The 22,268-nt window shown below is 47.0% G+C and overlaps 1 protein-coding gene across 1 annotated transcript; it reads left to right on the top strand.

The window, feature by feature from the left end:
- Positions 1–1,018: 1,018 nt before the first annotated feature.
- On the top strand, positions 1,019–19,345 carry LOC133759763 (cytochrome P450 4A5). The gene is made up of 12 exons (XM_062191259.1): positions 1,019–1,259; positions 3,953–4,094; positions 5,075–5,119; positions 5,544–5,671; positions 6,930–7,057; positions 7,452–7,606; positions 8,408–8,514; positions 8,607–8,797; positions 8,901–9,034; positions 9,886–9,950; positions 10,086–10,162; positions 18,365–19,345. Exons 2-12 carry the CDS (start codon positions 3,959–3,961, stop codon positions 18,531–18,533), a joined length of 1,335 nt encoding a protein of 444 aa, XP_062047243.1. The 5' UTR covers positions 1,019–1,259; positions 3,953–3,958; the 3' UTR covers positions 18,534–19,345.
- The last annotated feature ends 2,923 nt before the right edge of the window (positions 19,346–22,268 follow it).

Genomic DNA, 22,268 nt, shown 5'->3' with positions numbered 1-22,268 from the left:
CACCTGAGCAGCAGCACACACTGGCCCAAATACGTGGGTTCCTGCCACCCAGGTGGGAGACTCAGATAGAGTTCCTGGATCCCGGCTTCGAGCAGGGGCACCAGCAGGTAGACGATCTCTCTCTGTCTCCCCATTTCTCTGCCCTCTGCCTTTCAAATAAATAAACAAACATTTGTTGTAAAAAAAAAAAAAAGGAAAATATATGCATGGATTTCAACATTTTTTGCAACAAAATAAACTTGTGTGTTAATGCTACTTTCCCCCAGCTTTTTGAAGCCCCTCAATATGTTGTTGCCCTGGTTTATTGACTGCTTTTACCCACGAGACTGTGAGGGCAACACGTGCTTACTGAAGGAATGAATGACTGCAGGAGTGAACCGTTCTGTCGGGCTCTGGGGACCGATTAGCCCACGTCATGAAAGCAGACACTGAGCCTCCGAGAGGGTAAGGTTCTGGCTGCACAGGTAGTGAGGCTGACCTGGGCCTGGGACCTCCTGAGCTCAAGTCCAGTGATCCACCCACCGGCACAGTCACCTGGGTACTAATGGGTTGTGTACTGGCTAAGCCCCAGGGAGGGCTCTGGGGCAGCCGGGGTAGGCAGCTTTCGAGCCGCACAGAGCATGATTTGGATCCACCTCAGGTGTCTTCCTCTGAACACATCTCCTCTTTTCTCTGTCTTCAGGGTCTCATCACTGAAGTCAGGGAAACAATACCTAGGACTCCTGTGACCTTGGTAAGCTAGACTGTGGACTCCCAGAAGTTGGAGCACTAGCGCACTGCCTGGCACACAGTAGGTGTTCATTACATATTTCTAAGTAATATGGACAGGGGAAAGTGGGTGTGTGCATGGCCCTTGTCACCACCCATTACTAAAGCTTTACTTTCACTGTTGCTCAAGTTGGATCCTTTAGGGTTAAACCACTCTGAAAGAGGAGATCCGAACTCTGCCCTCAGCCCTCACCCGCCCCTCAAGTGGGTGGGACAATCCTCCCAGGACTTAAGCAAAGTTCCTCACAGGATTGAGTGACAGAGAAGGTCAGTCCCAGGTCCAGAGCCGCTGCACCATGAGTGTGTCTGCGCTGAGCCCCACCCGGCTCCCGGGCAGCCTCTCCGGGCTCCTCCAAGCAGCGGCCCTGCTGGGCCTGCTCCTGCTGCTGCTCAAGGCAGCTCAGCTCTACCTGCACCGCCAGTGGCTGCTCAAAGCCCTCCAGCAGTTCCCGTGCCCGCCCTCCCACTAGCTCCTGGGGCACAGTCGAGAGGTAGGAAGGAGCGGGACAGGGACTGGGAGGGCAGGGGTGGCCGGGGCTCTCAGAACCCAGTCAGCATGGTCGCAGGATGCAGGAGCACAGGGCCACGAGGGGACGCTCAGACTGCCTCTCATCCCTGGCCTCATCCTAGCAATGGGGAGCTCCCAGTCTCCCTGGTATCCTGTCCTGCTGTGACCCAGCCCTGTCACACACTCCCTCCTCCTACACACCCGTCCTCCATCCTGGCAGCCCTGCCCTTGGAGAGCAAGGACTTTTCCTGGGTCCCCCCCCTGCACCCGGCTGAGCCTTTCCACATCTACCCCCAGCAGCTCAGCAGCTGCAGCTGTTCTCAAAGAATTAGGCTTCTAGAAGTTTCCCTACCCCTGCCACTCAGTGCCGTCCTCTGTGCCCGGCCCTGAGCACCCATAGGGACAGAGACATCAGTTGATGGAATCGTCCCTCTGTGGGGTCACACTGTGTGGAGGGCATGGGGGTCTCAGAAGGAGTGGACACAGGAAGAGCTCACTGCCAGGTGAGTGGCTCATGTCAGCTGTAGAGAACCAAAGAGTGCGATTTGCCTGAGTTCTGGAATTTTCCAGAATGGGAATTCATGAAGGGGACAGTGTACTATGTCTTCCAGGCCAGGAGTACCGAATCACATATTAAACAGGGTCTGTGCCCGCCCAGCTCTCTTGCGGCACCCTTTGAACCGTGAGCTTCTTGGCACATGTGCCCCTCTGTGCCCAGTGCCCAGCACACAGTCAGGCACAGGGGCTCAACTCGGGTGTATGGAGTGACTGGAAAGAGGAAGGGGGCAAGTCAAGGGCTTGGGAGGGCCAGCGCATCCCCACCCACGACCCTGCCACCTGTGGACAGGGAACACAGAAGCAGGCATGGGGACAGAGGATGAGGGTCACACAGGGTAGGGGAGACTGTGTAGAGAACAAGTTTAAGAGGTGGCCAGTGCAGAGATGACATCTCTCAGTTCATAGAGAAGGCCAAAGGAACATCAGCAGAGTGGAGCCGCAGACAGTAAGTGAAATCACATCACAGCCCTGCACAGAGGATCCTCAGCCCCTCTCCCTCTCATCCCCTCTTCCTGTCCTCTACCGCATTAAATTCTCCATTATCCTCCCTGCCTGTCCGTGCATTCCAACCTCTGGGTCTCTGCTTACCTTGGGCTCTTGGCCTGGAGAACCTTGTCCCTCAATTCACTTGCCGAGGCCCAGCCCCAAGCAGTCCTTCTGGGTCGCCTAGGAATGGAAGCGGTAGCTCCCGTTCCTGTGACTGGTCCTTCTCGCAGGGAAGAGCTGTGCTAACCTAACTCGAGCATTGTCCTCAGTGTTCTGAGGGCTCATCTGACTCATCTTGGTCACCCAGAGCTCCTTAGTAAATGGCGATGCAATCAGTGAATGAGCACGTGGAGGAGGAAGGGCTTCCTAACGCGCACTTCTGAGTCCCCCTCCAAAGCTTCCCCGATGCTTAGGCTTCCTTCCATCTCAACAGCAATGTCTTCTACTGCGTGGCCTCCCAAGCTTCCTGCCCGACTGGACTGCAAGCCCCATGCTCTATCCTGACCCAGTGCTTGGCACACAGTAGGTGCCTGGGAAGCACACCCTGAACAAAGAAATACATCCCGGAGCAGGGCCAGCTTCCTCAGGGCTGGTGACAATGGTTGTCAGAGATGTGGGCACAGATTGGCTACAGCAGGCAGCTGCTTTGAGTTCTGCAGAAGCAGCTGAACTGAAAAGAGCTGACTACACAGAACATCTCTAGGAACAATGTCTGTGAGGATTCCAGATGGGGTAAAGCTAAGCTGAGTGTTGAAAGCTTGGGGGTGGTGGCTCCACGGCAGAGAGGAGGGGCAGTCCAGGCTGAGGGAGGAACCTGTGCAGAGGCATGGCCGTGGGAGTCAGGAGAACAGCAGTAGCCTGAGGGATGAAACAAATGGATCATGTGGAACTGCCAGCGTGGAGGAGGAAAGCCTAGAGGAGCCAGAAAGCAAAAGGCTTGTGATCCGCATTGAGAAATTTCGAAAGATGACACTAGACTATGGAGAGCTTACAAGATTCTTTTCAATGAAAAATGAAACTGAGAGAAGGAAACCCAAAATCTCAAAATCGTAGAAATACTATTTTGATAGTTATGCATCCAAACTTCCTGCTATAAATCCATAGATATTCAGCATGTAGAATAACATGCACACCGTTTCTACTTATTCCTTTTTTCTCTCAGCCAAAGACATCCCAAATACTATTTCATCTTAACAAATATATGCATGTATGCAATAATAACATTGAAACTACCAGAACCAGTATGATAAAATAAACCTAATGGATAAATTTAGAAATTTTGCCATAATCTATTTTGCTGTCTGTGTAAACTGAGTTCACTGCCTCTCAAGTCACAACAAGTTGTCATAGCTGTTATCCATTGAAATAGCTGTATTGGTGTTTTCCCAGAATTGCTTTTGGCAATACTCAGGCAGCATTGAAGGAAGGCTCACAGCTCTGTGCAACAGCAGGGACAGAATCTGGCCTAAGATCAAGTTCTGAGGAGTCCACTTCATCAGAAACAGCTCCAAAACCCTCACTTGTGCTGAACAGATCCAGAATGCCTCCCATGGTCATCCTACCCATCACTCTCACTAAAAAGAATAGAACAAAATGAAGATTTGCATCAATTTGTCTTTCCCTTGGCCACAGTTCCAGATGAACCAGGAGCTTCAACAGATTCTGAAATGGGTAGAGAAGTTCCCAAGAGCCTGTCCTCACTGGATAGGGGGCAACAAAGTCCGTGTCCAGCTCTATGACCCGGACTACATGAAAGTGATCCTGGGGAGATCAGGTGAGAGAAAAACTCCTATTGCACCTGGAGCAGCCCTTCGCTCTTGAGTATGTGCCTTAGGGAATGAAAAATGCCAGAAGATAGTGGCAATGAAGGAGCAATTGTGAACCCTCCACCAGCTCTCCAATAAGCTCATGATCCAGCCTAAGGACAAGATATTTAATTATATTTCAATGTTGAAAACAACTATGTGGGGCTGAATTTATTTTTTTTAAAGATTTTTTTTTGAAAGACAGAGTTACAGAGAGAGGTAGAAACATACAGAGAGAGGTCTTCCATCCGCTGATTCACTCCCCAGATGGCCTCAATGGCTGGAGCTGTGTTATCCGAAGCCAGGAGCCAGGAGCTTCTTCTGGGTCTCCCATGCGGGGGCAGGGGCCCAAGGACTTGGGCCATCTTCCACTACTTTCCCAGGCCATAGCAGAGAGCTGGCCTGGAAGAGGAGCAGCCGGGACTAGAACCAGCGCCCATATGGGATGCCAGTGCTTTAGGCCAGGGCTTTAACTCACTGCGCCACAGAGCCGGCCCTGGGGCTGAATTTCTTATCCCCACACCCCCCTTTTATTGTTCTTGGTTTTGCAAATAGATTGAGGTGATCTTTTTATGTAAGTTGCCCTAGATCTCAAAACAAATTTCATATCCACACTGCCTTGAGTTTGGAACTTCCAACTGTTGGCTGCCCTGGCAGGCTTTGTTGTCTTATTCTTTGGGACAGAGGACAAAGCCCGGGTTTCCTGTAAACTCACCCTGCTGGTCCTGTGGGTGCTTGCTGCTGGTACCCCGAGTCTGCCTTCTTGAGCACAATGGATTATCAGGACAAGATAGAAAGGGATGGGAGGCAGATGGGGAGTGATTGGAACCAACTCCTAAATGCCAGTCTTCAGAATTGGTGGCAGCCCATGGTCTGAACCACAGCTACTTAGGGGGCTGCTCTATTTGGTTATGAACAGTTTCCTAGAAAGCCCTTACTTATCTTTCAGATCCAAAGTCTCGTGGTTCCTACACATTCGTGGCTCCCTGGATTGGTACGTACATCTAACCCAGGACTGCATGCACTTGCCAGTTAGCTTTGCCAAACAGCTATCTCTTTGGCTCAAGAAAAAATCATTAAGTCTTATTTTTCTTCTTCTAGACAGACGCCTGCCCCTTGCTAACCTTGATGGGAGCCCCCATGAGGCTCAGCTCATTCCACAGCACTTCTCAGTTCTCTCGAGACATTCTCAGCCCAACATGTGTGACCCTCACCTGACACAGCTCTGGTCAATCTTTCATTCACATGTATCAGCCCCACAGGGAAGTTCATATTCGTGCAATGCCCTGTGCCTTTCCTGCCGTTTTTCAGGATATCTCACCATCTGGGTTGTCCTCCCCTGCTCCTCCCAAATTATCCCGAAAGGTCTCTAAGATCTAGCCTCCTAACACACATCCACACCCCCATCTCTTATCCAGGGTACGGTCTGCTCCTGCTGAACGGGCAGCCATGGTTCCAGCACCGGCGCATGCTCACCCCAGCCTTCCACTACGACATCCTGAAGCCCTACGTGGGGCTCATGGTGGACTCCGTCCGAGTGATGCTGGTGAGCCCATCTCTCCCTCTTGCCTCCAACACAGCACCCCCGGCAACTCCCCTCCCAAGCACAGGTGTCCCTCACAGACAGTCATCAGACACAGGGGAAACACTCTTAGACCATTACTGTGAGAAGATGGTTCCCCAAAGTGGGTGGGGCAGTGAGGACAAGGCATAGACACACGGGTCCCTCTCTTCCCACTTCCAAGTCTTCAACACAGAGGACTGGAGGAACAGTCATTCCCACTGAACAGCCAGGCAACCTGTTGCTGTCTGAGTTGGGGAACGGCAGTGTCAGTGGTAGGGGAAAACCCCAGGATGTCACTGCACAGGCTCTGGCTTGGGACCCAGCTCATCCAAGTGCATTTGAAGTGAAACAGACACCAGATCTACACTTTAAGAGTCCTACCTGCCACACCGTCTCCCCTCATCAGAACTCCGGTTTCTCACCCAGCTGTGCCCAGCAAATGTTTGATGGATGAAAGGGATTGAAATCTCTGATCTTATCCCATCAGGGTTCCCTGAGGCTTTCTTCTTCTCTCTTGGCAAATGGCATTGCCCCCAAACACTGAGTCCTACCAGTGCCTCACGACTAGCTAAGTATCAGAACATCAACATCACTCTACTTCCTGTCGCCTTAAGGAATAACATAAGAGAAACTCAGAATTAGTGTAGAACATTAGGAGCATTTATGTTTGCCTTTGATTGAAAAGTTTGTAAGAAAAATATCACTTTACGGCTGGCGCCGCGGCTCAATAGGCTGATCCTCCGCCTTGTGGCGCCGGCACACCGGGTTCTAGTCCCGGTCGGGGCACCGATCCTGTCCCGGTTGCCCCTCTTCCAGGCCAGCTCTCTGCTGTGGCCAGGGAGTGCAGTGGAGGATGGCCCAGGTCCTTGGGCCCTGCACCCCATGGGAGACCAGGATAAGCACCTGGCTCCTGCCATCGGATCAGCGTGGTGTGCCGGCCGCAGCGCGCCTACCACTGCGGCCATTGGAGGGTGAACCAATGGCAAAAGGAAGACCTTTCTCTCTGTCTCTCTCTCTCACTGTCCACTCTGCCTGTCAAAATAAATAAATAAATAAATAATAAATTAAAAAAAAGAAAAATATCACTTTACAAACATTACAGTCTCGCTGACCTCTAAACAATCTGCTATGCCCAGTGAAGAATTCTAAACACTCTCTCTGGAGATGCAGGAACAGAGCCCAGCTTACCATGAACAGAATTCATGGGACAATCAAGAAGCTCAATGCCCTTCGCCCACAGGACAGATGGGAGCAGCTGGTCAGCCAGGACTCCTCGCTGGAGGTCTTCCAACACGTCTCCCTGATGACCCTGGACACCATCATGAAGTGCGCCTTCAGCTACCAGGGCAGCGTCCAGCTGGACAGCAGGTCCGTGATGACCTCCACCTGAAGGGTCCTTGTGCTCACCATCAGTGTGCAAGCACCTGCCAGCCAGCTCGGGGAGGGGGGTGGAACTTGCATGCTCACCTCCACAAAAGGCAAGACGCTGACCCAGCCCACACCAAGCTCTAACTGCAGACCAGAGTCCTCCTGCCTCAGCCGTGGATCCCTGACGCCCCCCTCCCCCCACCCAGCACAGGTGGGAGACTGGCTCTCCTGCCATCCAACAGAGGCCCCAAGGTCACAAGGACTGCAAACAGAAGTGGTGTGTGTCTCCATGCTGCCTGTCCCCAGTGTGGGGAGGAATCTCCTCCCAGAGCCCCATTCTGCCTCCAGATCGGAGGCCCCTCCACTCTGACCTCATCCACGTCCTCTCCCTCAGGAATTCCCAGTCCTACATCCAGGCTGTTGGGGACCTGAACAACTTGGTGTTTGCCCGAGTGAGGAACATCTTTCACCACAGCGACTTCCTCTACAGTCTGAGCCCTGAAGGCCGCTTGTCCCACCGTGCCTGCCAGCTCGCCCACGAGCACACAGGTTCTGCCTCCTCCTCCTGTGACCTCCTCCTTGTGCGAGCACTGCATAAAGGAGCCAACCCAGACTCCCCAGGCAGAGGCAGGCCCCCTGACTCCCCATAGGAGCTGGGACACACTCAAGCTGGGTACCTCCTCGGTGCAGGGGTTGGGAGCTGAGATGATGGGGTGCCAGGTGCTTGGCAGGGCTTCCTGGGTCATCACATTGGTGATGGATAAATGAGGCCCCAACCCAGCAACATCCAGCTGTGGCTCCTGGGCTGTGCTAATGCAGGGAGGCCTACCCAGCCTCACAAGAGGCTAGAGGGAGGATGCTGGGGCAAAGTGAGTCAGACAACCTCTGGAGACACATCCTTTATCCAAGTTCCTAGGACAGAGTCTCACCTCCACTACAAATGCAGCTTTCTGTTAGTGCAACCGAGAGACAGCAAATGATGGCCCAAGTACATGGATCCCTGCCATGCATGTGGGAGACCCAGATGGAGTTCCTAGCTCCGGGCGTCAGCCTGGCCCAATCACAGTTGTTACAGGCATCTGGGGAGTAAAGCAGCAGATGGAAGATCTCTCTCATCTCTCTCTCTCTCTCACTCACATGTACAAGTGCACACACACACACACACCCTCACTTGCTTTCTCTGTCAAATAAAGAAAGAAAGAAAATGCTGCTACCTGTCCATGTGTCACACAGTCACTTGTCTCACACCCACACTGACCTCTCAGGGTACTGGCATTGGGGCAGGTAGGAGGGGTCTTTTGGGAATAATGTAGCTCTCAGCTCCTCCTGGTACCCACTGCTCTGTGGCAGACCGAGTGATCAAGCAGAGGAAGGCTCAGCTGCAGCAGGAGGGGGAGCTGGAGAAGGTCAGGAGGAAGAGGCGCTTGGATTTCCTGGACGTCCTCCTCTTTGCCAAGGTCAGTGCGTGCAGGGCAGGCCCGAGCTTGGCCTGGAAGCACAGAGCCAGGGACAGAGCCCCCGCCCTCTCTCCCGCTGTGGCCTCCCCCAGATGGAGAACGGGAGCAGCCTGTCCGACCAGGACCTCCGCGCCGAGGTGGACACGTTCATGTTCGAGGGCCACGACACCACGGCCAGTGGCATCTCCTGGATCTTCTATGCTCTGGCCACGCACCCCGAGCATCAGCACCAGTGCCGCAAGGAGATCCAGGGCCTCCTGGGGGACGGAGCCTCCATCACCTGGTGAGTGAGAGCCCCGGGAGTGGGAGGGGGGCCCTGCCTGTCTGGGAGGGGAAGCCCTGGGGGGTCCAGCCCTGCCCCCTCCTCTGCCTGGGCTTTGTTTCAGGGAGCACCTGGACCAGATGCCCTACACCACCATGTGCATCAAGGAGGCAATGAGACTCTACCCACCGGTGCCAGCTATTAGTAGAGACCTCAGCACGCCCGTCACCTTCCCTGATGGACGCTCCCTACCCAAGGGTACAAACTTCCCACCCTCACTCACCTAAGCACTCCATGGGGACCCAAGAAGATTGGAAATTCAGCCATGCATCAGCAATTCTGAATCTCTGCTTCTCCTTTCCTTGTCACCATAATCGATGCTTACTTGGTAATTTGGAAGATGTGCAGGAAGTGCTTGGCATGGAGCTTAAACTCAGCAAAATCTCAGTGTATAGGTGTGCCTCTGACAGGAGATGTGGAGGCCTGTAGAGAAAATCTGCTAAGGGAGCGAGAGACGTGCTTTTTCCTAATGGTCCTGGTATATAAAGGAGATCAGGGAACCCTATGTCAGGTTCACTTATGGTTCAGTCTGTGAGGAGCCCTCCGGTTGGCAGCAGAGCTGCTGATGACCAGAGCTTGGTCCAGCTGTGGTAGAAAGCCCCTTGTTGGCATACCTGCCATTGGTTCTGTCCCCAGCCCTGGCACATCTTAGGTGCTTCATCCTTGGCAAGACATGAATTTTTGTGAGACCGAGCTACCTCTACAAAATGGCATAAGCAGTTGTCTTCCCTAAGGCATGCTTGTGAATACTGAGTTAATGTATGTTGTCCAACAGCTCAGGGAAAGTATTTGATCAGTGTCAGTTTTCACGTTAGTGACTTCCAATAGTGAGCTTCCTCTTGTTTTTTGCTTCTCATTCCTGGGTTCATGGTTTCTGCTCCTCATTTGTGCTCAAGTGCTTTGTCAAGCCCACCACACCCATCTGTTAGAGGATTAGCCTGTACAAAGTGAGGATTTGTGGCACCCACATCTTTAGTGCATGCAGGAGCCCTGCTGGCCGAGGGAGTGGGATCTTACCCCCTTGTCTCTGTCTGCTACCTGCCCTACAGGTTTCACAGTCACACTCTCCATTTATGGCCTTCACCACAACCCGAATGTGTGGCCAAACCCAGAGGTACGAGAGCCCCTGGGAGGGCGAGAGGTGGTCTCTCAGGGGCGTCTCCTCTGGCTCCCACTTCCTGTCCCCTTGTGGGTCACAAGCAGCACCTTAACCTCTCCCACCCCGTCCTGGCCCTGGTGTTCTCCGCAGGTGTTCGACCCTTCCCGCTTCGCACCGGGTTCTGCTCGCCACAGCCACGCTTTCCTGCCCTTCTCAGGGGGAGCACGGTGAGCATTTGGTCATGGGGAGGGGAAGGGGGGAGAGTTCTGGGCACATCTCCAATGTTTGTGCTCTCCTATGTTCTTTTTTTTTTTTTTTTTTTTTGACAGGTAGAGTTACAGACAGTGAGAGAGAGAGAGACAGAGAGAAAGGTCTTTTTTTCTGTTGGTTCACCCCCCAAATGGCCACTACGGCCGGCGCTGCACCAATCCAAAGCAAGGAGCCAGGTGCTTCTTCCTGGTCTCCCATGCGGGTGCAGGGGCCTAAGTACTTGGGCCATCCTCCACTGCCTTCCCGGGCCACAGCAGAGAGCTGGACTGGAAGAGGAGCAGCCGGGTCTATAACCCAGCGCCCATATGGAATGCCGGCGCTGCAGGCGGAGGATTAACCAAGTGAGCCACAGCGCCGGCCCCCTCTCCTGTGTTCTTATGTAGGATCTTCAGACCTGGCCCATTTTGTTAGTGTCTGTGAGAAGAAAGCCTTATATGGGTGTCTGGGTACAAGAGAGAGGTGGCATTTCATAGCCTAGCACGGAGATATTGACACATTGCCCTTCCCTGCGGCCATCCGAAATTCAGCGTCACTAGGCTTCCAGAGTTCAGTACATTCTGGGGATGTCCTCACTGTGGGAGCAAGACTTAGTGGGTATACTAAACATTAGTTGTTACGCTTCTCAATTTTCAGGATTCACAAGGGATGGATTTATTCCCTTCCACACATTCTTGATTCAGCCCACTGCCCGTTCTACTTAACTTGTTAATCCTCCAGTGGTGAACCAAAGGATTGATTTACAAGTGTTTGTTGTCCAGTATCCTTGCCTGCCCTAAGTTTCAGTCCCATACTTGCAAGTTTACCATATTCCTTTGTAGAAAGCGTCCCACCCCAATGTGTCAGTCTCGTATGTTTTGTGTTCTATTCTGAGAAAAGTTTCACTGCATGTTAATATTCAAATATCTATGCCTACTTCCCTGCTTGGCAGAAATCTGTATTGTGGAGTGGGATCTCTGTACCACTCTCCCATTCCACTGAGTCTAACATGGGCAAAAATGGGGGCAGTAGAATGCTCAGAAAACACTGGTGTGTAAAATATGAAACATGCTTGAAATTGCTGATGATCTGGTAGCACACTCTGAATTGACTGCTCCAAACGCCCACAAGGACTGAGGGAATCCTCCAGTGAGATATAAATTGCCATAAACTGCAGATTTTTCTGAGTCCATAATTCTGAGATTTCTTTAAATAGTGACTCAGCTTGCATTGAACAGGCTATGAGCAAATTGCTTGTTCAAAATTACTTCTTCCGAATTTGATTTATTTCAAGGTTGAGAACCTCGCCATAAGAATTGTCTGCAAATGGCGCTGTAGCCAATAGAGGACAGTGGTGTGTTGGCTACTGCAATTTCTAGTGCAGAGCTGATAGTTACTGTCAGAATACTTCGTTCATTTTTTCCCTTTTTTTTTTTTTTTTTTTGACAGGCAGAATGGACAGTGAGAGAGAGACAGAGAGGTCTTCCTTTTGCTGTTGGTTCACCCTCCAATGGCCGCCGCGGCCGGCGCACTGCGCTGATCCGATGGCAGGAGCCAGTTGCTTATCCTGGTCTCCCATGGGGTACAGGACCCAAGCACTTAGGCCATCCTCCACTGCACTCCCTGGCCACAGCAGAGAGCTGGCCTGGAAGAGGGGCAACCGGGACAGAATCTGGCGCCCCAACTGGGACTAGAACCCGGTGTGCCAGCGCTGCTAGGCAGAGGATTAACCTGTTGAGCCACAGCGCCAGCCCCCTTTTTCTTTATTTTTAAAATTTTAATTGTATATATTTGAGATACAATGTGATAATTCAATACATGGTTTCAAAGTGTGATGATTAAATCAAATTAGCTAGCATTTCCATCGGATAAAACATTCTAATAATAAATACTGATGTAGCAATATGTGGTATTTCAATAAATACACATATTATACACTGTTCAAATTAGACTAACATTTCCATTTCCTTATTAGTATTCTGTGTTTGCACTCCACTCCTCTATTCAAAAACTATCTAGGAAGTGGCTGTGAGCTGTAGTGAACACTAGAATTTATTTTTGGGTTTTTGTACTATTGTCCAATCTCCCTCTGTCCCCTTCACACGACCTTTTCCAACCTCTAGTCATCACTATTCTACACTAGTTGGTTTTAGCTTCCTCATATGAGACAGAATATGCCGGTGTTTGTGTTTCTGTGTCTGACTCACTTCCCTTGACATGATGGACAAGATCTTGGCCCATCCATTGGCTACAAACAATAGAATATCCTTATTTCTTATGCCTGAATAATATTCCACTGTGTATATATACAACACACCTTTTGTACATTTAAACTTTGATGGGTAATTGATTTCACATCTTAACTAGTTTGTAGTAATGCAACAATAAACATGGGCCTGCAAGTATCTCTTTGAATCATTGATTTCACTTCCTTTGGAGATATGTATACCCAAAAGGGATAGCTATATCATAAGGTAGCTCTATTTTTAGTTTTCTGAGGAACCTCCATACTGCTCTCCCTATTGGCTCTACTAGTCTACATTCCCACCAGCAATATAAATGAACTCCTTTTCCTCCACATCCACACCAGCATTTGCTACTTTTTGTCTTTTTGGTACTAGCCATTTTGACTGCGGTGAAATAATATACATTGTGCCTTCAATTTTTATTTTCCTACCAGTTCATGATATTGAGAATTTTTTCATTTATTCCTTGGCCATTTCAATTTCTTCTTTTGAGAAGAGCCTATTCATATCATTTGTTCACTTAATTGGATTACTTGCTTTTCTCATTTTTTTGTTTATTTCTTTAATGTTTTCTGGATATTGATCCTTTGTCAGGTAAATAGTTTCCAAAAATCCTTTCTCATCTATAGGTTGTCTGTTCACTTTATTGATTGCTTTCTTGGTTGGGCACAATCTTCCTTGTTTGATTTAATCACATTCATCTATTTTTGCTTTTGTTCCCTATGCTTTTCAGGTCCTATCCAAAAAAAAAATCATTGCCTGTGTTAATGTCTGGAAATGTTTCTTCTGGTAGTTTCATAGTTTTATGTCTTACAATCTAGGACTTTGATCCACTTTGAGTTGATATTTTTTAATTTTTAAAAATGTATTTATTTTTTAAATTTTCACAGACTACACCAATTTTACATATTTTGGGGGTATTTTGTGATGTTTTGTTACATGTATGCATTGTGTAATTTCCAATTAACATATATTTACCTTTTCAAATATTTAACATCTCTTTATAGTAAAAACATTCAAATTCCTATTGCCTAGTTTTTAGTAGAGAAATATGTAGTGCACTAACATTATCTGTAGATACTCTGTGATACAAGAGAACCCCAAAACATCTTACAGCTGACTAGCTATTCCTAGTGCCCATAAGTCAACCTTTTTCCATCTTCTCTCCCCAGTTTTCTTCTCCAGTTGCTGGTAATCATTATATTTTAAATCCTATAAGATCACCTATTTTTTAGGCTCCACAGATGATTGAGATCATGAATATTTGTTTCTCTGTACTTGACTTTTTTGGCTTGACATATTGACCTCAAGTTCCATCCATGTTGCTGGAAATGACAAGATTTCACTTTTTTATGGTTGTGTAATATCTCATTATGCATATGTATCACATTTTGTCCATTCATCACTGGATGGACACTTCAGCTGTTTCCATTTATTGGCTATTGTGAATAGTGCTGCAGTAAACATCAAAGTGCACTTATCTCTCAAACAGATAGATTTCATGTCCTGTGAATATATGCCTTGGAGTGAGATTGCTGGATCATAGGGCAGTTTTATTTTTAGCTTACTGAGGAACAGCCATTCTATTTTCCACAATGGCTGTACTTAAAATATTCCTACCAACAGTGTGCAAGTGTTCCCTTTCCTCCACATCCTCACCAACGCTGGTTATCTTTTGCCTTGCTGATGCTAATCAATCTTAGTAGAATGAGGTGCCATCTCATTGCAGCTTTGAATTGTCTTTCCCTGATGATTAGTGTTGCTGAGCATTTCCTCATGTACCTGTTGGTCATTAGTGTGTTTTGTTTTGCAAAATGTACGTTTAGATCAATTGCTTATTTTTAAATTAGATTATTTGAGTTTTTTGCCTTTGAGTTGTTTGAGCTCCTTATATATTCTGTATATTAACACCTTGCCAAATGTGTAGCTTGCCAATATTTTCTCCCATTCTGTAGCCTGTCTCTTCAATGTTTTGGTTGTTTCCTTTGCTGTGCAGAAATTCTTTAGTTTGATAAAATTCCATTTGTCTATTTTTGCTTTTATATCCTGTGATTTGGGAACCTGATCTAGAAATTCTTGTCTGTTCAAATTTTCTGAGGCATTTTCCCTATGTTTTCTTCCAGAAGTTTCAATGTTTCAGGTCTCACATTTGGTACTTTAGTCCATTTGGTTAACATGATGAGAGATAGAGATCTAGTCTCCTTCTTCTGCATGTGGGTATCCAATTTTTCCAGCATCATTTATTTAAAAGACTACCCTTTTCTCAATATATGTTGTTAGCATATTTGTTAAAGAAGACTTACCTATAGATTATATGAGCTTATTTCTAGGGCCTCTGTTATGTTCCCTTGATCTGGGGATATGTTTTTATACCAATACTCTGCTAATTTAATTATGTAGCTTTGTAATATATTTTAAAATCAGGTGATATAATGCCTCCTGCTTTGTTCTTTTTGTTCTTGATTGCTTTCGTTATTCAGGGTGTTTTGTGCTGTTGCCATAGTTCTGTGAAAAATGAAATTGGATTTTGGATAGGGGTTGAGTGGTATGCACATTTTAATGATATTGAGTCCTATCCATGAACATGGGCTGTCTTTCCATTTCTTTGTGTCCTCTTCAATTTGTTTCATTGTGATTTACAATTTTCACTGCAGGGATCTTTTACCTCTTTTGTTGAATTTATTATTGGATATTTAATTTTATTTTTTGTAGATATTTGAAATGGGATTTTTTTCTTTTTTTCTTTTTTTTTTTTTTAATTTTTGACAGGCAGAGTGGACAGTGAGAGAGAGACAGAGAGAAAGGTCTTCCTTTTGCCGTTGGTTCACCCTCCAATGGCCGCCGCGGTAGCATGCTGCGGCCGGCGCACCGCGCTGTTCCGATGGCAGGAGCCAGGTGCTTATCCTGGTCTCCCATGGGGTGCAGGGCCCAAGCACTTGGGCCATCCTCCACTGCACTCCCTGGCCACAGCAGAGAGCTGGCCTGGAAGAGGGGCAACCGGGACAGGATCGGTGCCCCGACCGGGACTAGAACCCGGTGTGCCGGCGCCGCGAGGCGGAGGAGTAGCCTAGTGAGCCGCGGCGCCGGCCGGATTTTTTTTCTTAATTTCTTTTTCAGATGATTCACCACTGGTGTATAACAACACCGCTAATTTTTTCCATTGACTTTTTTTTAAGTTTTATTTAATGAATATAAATTTCCAAAGTACAGCTTATGGATTACAATGTCCATTGACTTTTTATCTTGCAATTTTGCTAACTTTGACTATTAGTTCTGGTAGATTTTTGGTTGGGTCTTTAAGATTTTCTATATGTAAGATCATGTCATCTGCAAAGAATGACAGTTTGATTTACTCCTTTCCAATTGGGATGCCTTTTTTTTTTTCTCACCTAATTGCTCTGGCTAGGATATCCAACACTATATTGAATAAAAATGGTGAAAGTGACTATCCTTGTTCTGTTCCAGATCTTAGAGAACACCTTCAGGTTTTTGGTTTTTTTTTTACATTCAACATGATTTTTATTGTTAGTATGTTAGCATTTTAGATGTTTTTCTTAAATATGGCCTTTAGTATGTTGAGATATGTTCCTTCTGTGCCTCATTTGGTCAGATTTTTTATCATGAAGTTATGTTGAATTTTTATCAAATAGCTTTTCTGTGTCTATTGAGATGATCATATGAATTTTTGTCTTTCTTTCTGTCAACCTATTGTATCACATTTATTAATTTGTATATGTTGAACCATCCTTGCATCATTGGGTTGAACCCCTTTTGTTCCTGGCAAGTAGTCTTTTTAATGTGCTATTGGATTCAATTTGCTAGTATTTTACTGAGGTTTTTTGCATCTATGTTCATCAAGGATATTTTCCTGTAGTTTTCTTTCTTTGTTGTATCTTTATCTGGTTTTAGTATCAAGGTAATGCTGGTCTCAAAAAACGAATTTGGAAATATTCCTTCCTCTTCTATTTTTTGATGATTTTAAAATGATTGGGGTTAATTTTTTAAATGTTGGTAGAATTCAAGAGTGGAGCCATATGGTCCTGGGCTTTCCTTTGATGGAAGATTTTTAATTGCTGGTTCAATCTCACTACTATTATTGGCCTATTTAGGTATTCTTTTTCCTTATAATTCAATCTTTGTAAGGTATATATGTCTGAAAACATGTCTATATTTTCAGGGTATTGAATTTTCTGCCATATAGTTATTCAGAGTAATCTAATAATGCATTTTATTATGTGATATGTTATAATTTCTCAATTTTCATTATTTGTATTTGAATCTTAACCCTTTTTTGCTTGGTTAGCCTATCTAAGGTTTAATCAATTTCATGCATATTTTCAGTAAACAAGCTCTTTTTGTGCAGTGATATTTATATTGTCTTTTTTAGTTTCTATGTTGATTATTTGTGCTCTGCATTTTATTGTGTCTTTCCTTGTCAAATTTGGATTTGATTTACTCTTGTTTTTCTAGTTCTTTAAAGTGAAGTGATAGTTGTTTATTTGAGATTTTCTGAGTTTTTTTGTGGGCACTGATTGCTATAAACTTCTGTTAGTAGAGCTTTTGCTTTATCTCATAGGTTTTGATAAATTATGCTTCCATCTTCATTCATCTCAAGAAGTTTTAAAATTTCTTTCTTAATTTCTTCCTTGGCTTATTTGCTGTTGTGGTTCTTCTCTGTGGAGGAGGAAGTGGACACTGTGAATGACTATTTAGCCATTTGGGAAAATCTCATTTTTTTGGAAATTCAATGAACTTCATTAAAGTGTGAAAGTATTTAGTAAGCCTATCTCAGTCTGGAATTAACAGAATACAGACAAAAAATACTGTCAATGCCTATAAAAAAATCAAAGTAAAAAATCTATTGTACAGAAACAGATACCAACTCACCAGGCAGATGCCAATCCTTGCTTCCTTCTCTCACACACTCATTCCTTTCTTGAGATGCTTCGTGGAATCATCCATGTTCTTTGCACTGACCTGGACAAAGCACAAATGATGCCTTAGGAGACCATGATGGAGAGGGACAACTAGTTGAGGGATGGGGCCAGCAGGTCACTCACTGGCCTGAGCCCTGAGGAAGTGGCAGAGAGAGGAGGAGGAGGGATAGCATTCTGACAACAGGAAGTAAGCCAGAGAGAGAAGGTGAACAGGTAAGAGGTGGGTGAGCAACAGCCCACAGAGAGTTTGATGCACTTGAGGCATATGGATGCTGTCTCACTTGCTTGGGAAACGTTGAAGGATCTGAGCTGGTTAGGGATTTAGTGCAGGGGGAAGAGAGAGATGGACACTAGAGAATTCCATTGAGGAGGCTGAGGCAAGGTAAGAAAGGGGCACTGCTGGAGTAGAATTAGAAGGCAAGGATACTGTTGGACTTAGGAGGAGATGGAGAGGCAGAAGCCTGGACCACTGAGTGGGAGGCCGATGGGGCTTCGGCTGGAGGGTCCCTGACCTCTTTACCCTCCAGGAGCTTCTCCGTGGCAGTCCAGTTCCCTCTAAGTAACTCAGTTCATGTGGCTCCCTGGAGGGTGACCCCCTGATACCATGGCCTACCCTTCCTGCATGTGCCCTGAGTGGTGACCTCCGCAGTGAGGTGATGTGTGTCGAGGGAGTGAACTAATAGTGATGAACTCTGAAATATTTCTATGATTAGAAGCTGTCCTTTAGAGCACCAGCTCTGTCCTAAAAGAAATTTCCTACTACTGAGAGGAGAAGTGACATCGGGGAAAGCCCTGGAAAGTGGTAGGCTTTATCCAGGTCAGGACAGTGTGATAGATGCTTGAGGCAGAGGTGTGGGGGATGAGAGAAGTCAGGCTGGACCATGTGAAGGGGGGCCCTGAATGATTAGTCCTGTCCTGGAGCTTGGGGACCAATGCCTGCCCAGCTCAGAGGGAGGGGGCCTAAGGCTGCTTCTCATTTTACTGTCCCTTCCTGGCCCAGGAACTGCATTGGGAAACAATTTGCCATGAACGAGCTGAAGGTGGCCGTGGCCCTGACCTTGCTGCGCTTCGAGCTGCTGCCGGATCCCACCAGGATCCCCAAGCCTACAGCACGACTTGTGCTGAAGTCCAACAATGGGATCCACCTGCGTCTGAGGAAGCTCCACTAACCCTGCTGGGGACACGGATGAGAACTGGGAGCCTCCTGACTGAATGCCCATCTTCCTGCCCCATCTTCCTGGGCTTTGCATATCTGACCGCATCCTGCTTACCATATGCCCACCTGAGCTTCTTCCACCTGAGTCTGCATGGCCTCCTATCTCCAGGCTGATCCTCCAAGTTGCCAATGTGCTTGCCAGTCTACCTGCCTGTATCCCTGAATGTCCGCATAACCGCAATCACTGCCTACCCCTCAGCTTACTCTTCCTTCACCTGTTTCCCTCTTGTTCCTGCTTGTATCTTCCTGGTTGTCTTTTCTACCACTGCTATCATCAATTATCACAACACCATTGGCTTTCAGTGACGTAAATTTAGTCTCCTGTGGTTTTGGAGATCATAAATCTGGAATGAGTTTTGCTGATTCACAGCTAGTGTGTTGAAAAGACTCCATGCCTCCAGGGCTCTGCGTGAGACTATTCTTAAATTTTCCTTTATCCAGAGCTGCATTCTTTGCATCCCGTGGCTTCTGGATCTTCCTTCTTATTCAAATACGGCAGCATCTTCAAATCTCTCTACTTCTGTCTTTGTACTAGCTTCTCCATTCTAACTATGCTGGTAATTACATTATGCATCTCCTAAGACAAGGACTTAGACATCACTGGAAGACATTTTTTTCTGCCCAGCACCATCCCTTCCTCACTGCCGTGTGACATATCCAGTAATATCTTCCCTCGATGGCACATGTCTTCATTGCCAACATTCACACTAACCTCTCTGTGTATTCTCTTCCCTGGAATAAAATCCCCAAGTTGTTTGTAACACACATCTTCTCCTGGGTGGAGAAAGAAGGAAGAGAAGGGGGATGAAGAGTGGAGACAGATGAGGTGACAGGTGGCTTCTGAGGAAGGAGAGAGAAGTGATGTCTGCCCCGTGGTGCCAGGACCCCATCCAGACCTGACATGACCTAGCTGCCTCCATGTAACTTCATACATGGGACCCCTGGTGCCCAACAGCCTGAGCTGATCCTGAGGCTCCCATTGGAGCTGAGTTTAGGCCAAAGGCTCCTCTCCAGGAGATCAGAGAAAGATGCTCATCCTTGTCATGGGATAGACCTATATTAGCCAGTCTTTGTGCCACAATGAAATACTTAATACAATTTATGGAGGAAAGGAAGCTTTATTTGGTTCAAAGGTTTTTGGAGGCTGAAAGTCCAAAAAGTATGCTGCAAGCTTTGCAACAGTTGCATGGCAGGGAGCGGAGAACATGTGATTACATGGCAAGCCAAGAGACAGAAAGAGAGGCTGGGCCCAAACTCAGGCTTTTATTACAACTCCCTAAAGAGAGCTCACTTCCCAGCACAAACCCCAGATGGCCCAAGGACCTCTCACTAGTCCCACCTCCTTAAGCTTCCGCCACCTCCCAGTAGCATCACCATGAAACAAGTCGTTAAGACATGGGCTTTTAGGGCACATTTATCATTCAAACTACAGTAGTGACCATACCTGCATTCTCTTCTTTGGTTATATTTTTTTAAAGATTTATTTATTTATTTGAAAGTCGGAGTCACACACAGAGAGAAGGAGAGGTAGAGACAGAGAGAGAGAGGTCTTCCATCCACTGGTTCACTCCTCAGATGGCCGCATTGGCCGGAGTTGCACCAATCCTAAGCCAGGAGCCAGGAGCTTCTTCCAAGTATCCCACGCAGGTGCAGGGGCCCAAGGACTTGGGTCATCCTGCACTGCCCTCCCGGGCCACAGCAGAGAGCTGGATCAGAAGTGGAGCAGCCAGGACTCAAACCAGTGCCCATATGGGATGCCGTCACTGCAGGCAACAGCCTTATCCACTACACCACAGCGCTGGCCCCTGGTTATATTTTTCTAATAAGAGACTCTTCAGAATAGGACTATACCTGTGGCCCTCATGAGTTGACAAGGAAGACCTCACAGGTCTGGCCTGACAGGAAGGCCGTTGGGACCCAATCCATTGTAGCCCCAATGGGACAGGAGAAGTGTGCCAGCCTGGCTGTGTTACAGCCACCTGTTGGCCTCCCTCTAACATAAGGCCTGCAAGCTCCTCAGGAGACTCACAGAGAGGACAGCTGTCCAACAGGTGCTGAGAGGGGGTCCAGATGGGCCAATGGATCAGACCCTAACAACACTTCCTCCATAGGAACGTTTATTGGAATGCCCTCTCTCTCCAGCTGGCCAACCTGAAGTGTGGTGAGGGTTTTCAGCCCTGTACATATTCAAGGATTGCCCAGGGGCTAAGCTCAGGTCCTCAATCCAGTATCCGATGCTCTATACAATCCTACCCTTGGTAGTGTTTTCCCTACCTCTGTCAGCCTCTCCCAAGCCAGAATCTGTACTTTTTTGCTGGATTTAAACACAGGTTCTGCTGCCCCCATCCATAGCCCAGGGCCATGGATGCCATACACAGACTCCACTGGCAACCTCTATCTGCAGTGGGACTCTACCTTCTACTTCCCTGGAGAGATTTCTCCCCAAGTCAGCAGCTATAGCCAGGACCTCTGTTCCAAGCCCCTGGTTTCCCAGGTCATTGGACTAGCCCATCCTTGCTCTGTAAAAGGGCAGGGAAAGGGCAGGCTGGACACTTCATACTTAGCAAGAGGATTGGGCCAGGACAATGAACTTGAAACATCCTGGACCAGATGTTCAATTGGCAGCACATGATGCAGAAGGACTTGTGCTGGCCAGGCTCAGACAGTGCTAGATAATGGGAACTCACTGGCATCACTGCCCCTAGGGCGGTGAGTGAAAACAGGAAACTGAACCACAATAAACAGCTATCTTGGCATCTATGTACCAGAAAGGTAACTGACCAAAGACAGTCTTTCTGCTGACAAGAGAGACTGGGAAAGTGTGCAATATGAGAGAAAAGTTGATATATATATATGTAAAAGATTGATCTTGGGTCCTTAACTACACCATATATATAACATAACCAAGAATGGATCAAAGATTTGGAAGACCACAAATGACACAAAATGATTGCAAATTAAATGAAGACATGTAATATATTCCTATCCACACAGCAAAAATGCAAGAACCATGTGCAAAAATGACAAAGGGCTTCAATACACTCTTCCTCAAAGTTGATATGCAAATGGTGAGTAAGTAGCACACAAAAAGATGCTCAACATCATTAATTATTAAGGATATGTGAATAAAACAATGAGATACCACTTCATTTCATTTAGAATAGCTTTAATTCTTTTATAATTGAAAATAACTAATATTTGACAGTGCAGAAATAACAGAACTCTTGCATTATGTGTGAATATAAATTAGTATTGCTAATTTGGAAACTAGTTGGTTCCTCAAAATGATAAAAAGTTGATTACTTTATGATGCAGCCATTTTATTCCTAGGTATTTCCCCAAAGGAGTTAAGAGTAGAACTTAAGGAGATGCTTGTGAGCCAATGTTCACTATGATATCATTCACAATACACATAAGGTAAAATAATCTGGGTGTGCTTCAAAGGAGGGGGTACATAAAATGTGGAAAACACATACAACAGAATATTATTCAGTCATATAAGGAATGATGCATTCCACACCATTATGGACCTTGAAAATAAGATCCCAAGTGAGTAAAGCCAGTCACAAAAGGACCTGTATTGTATGATTTCACCCTGATTTAGAATAGAGAAATTCACTGGAGATTAGAGATTATCGGGGCATAGGGGAACAGAGAATATAAATTCACTGCATCCAGCTATACCTGA

The sequence above is a fragment of the Lepus europaeus genome, chromosome 5 (assembly GCF_033115175.1).
Source record: "Lepus europaeus isolate LE1 chromosome 5, mLepTim1.pri, whole genome shotgun sequence".
In the NCBI taxonomy this organism is placed as follows: Eukaryota; Metazoa; Chordata; class Mammalia; order Lagomorpha; family Leporidae; genus Lepus; species Lepus europaeus.
The sequence above is the reverse complement of the archived record's forward strand: the minus strand, read 5'-3'. Positions and strand labels throughout refer to the sequence as shown.

Excerpts from the sequence above, each read along its gene's own strand:
- LOC133759763 (XM_062191259.1), top strand. The coding sequence starts at position 3,959 with ATGAACCAGGAGCTTCAACAGATTCTGAAATGGGTAGAGAAGTTCCCA. Across the intron at positions 5,120-5,543 it reads ATTCGTGGCTCCCTGGATTG|GGTACGGTCTGCTCCTGCTG; the intron begins GTACGTACATCT and ends TCTCTTATCCAG. Across the intron at positions 8,798-8,900 it reads GACGGAGCCTCCATCACCTG|GGAGCACCTGGACCAGATGC; the intron begins GTGAGTGAGAGC and ends GCTTTGTTTCAG.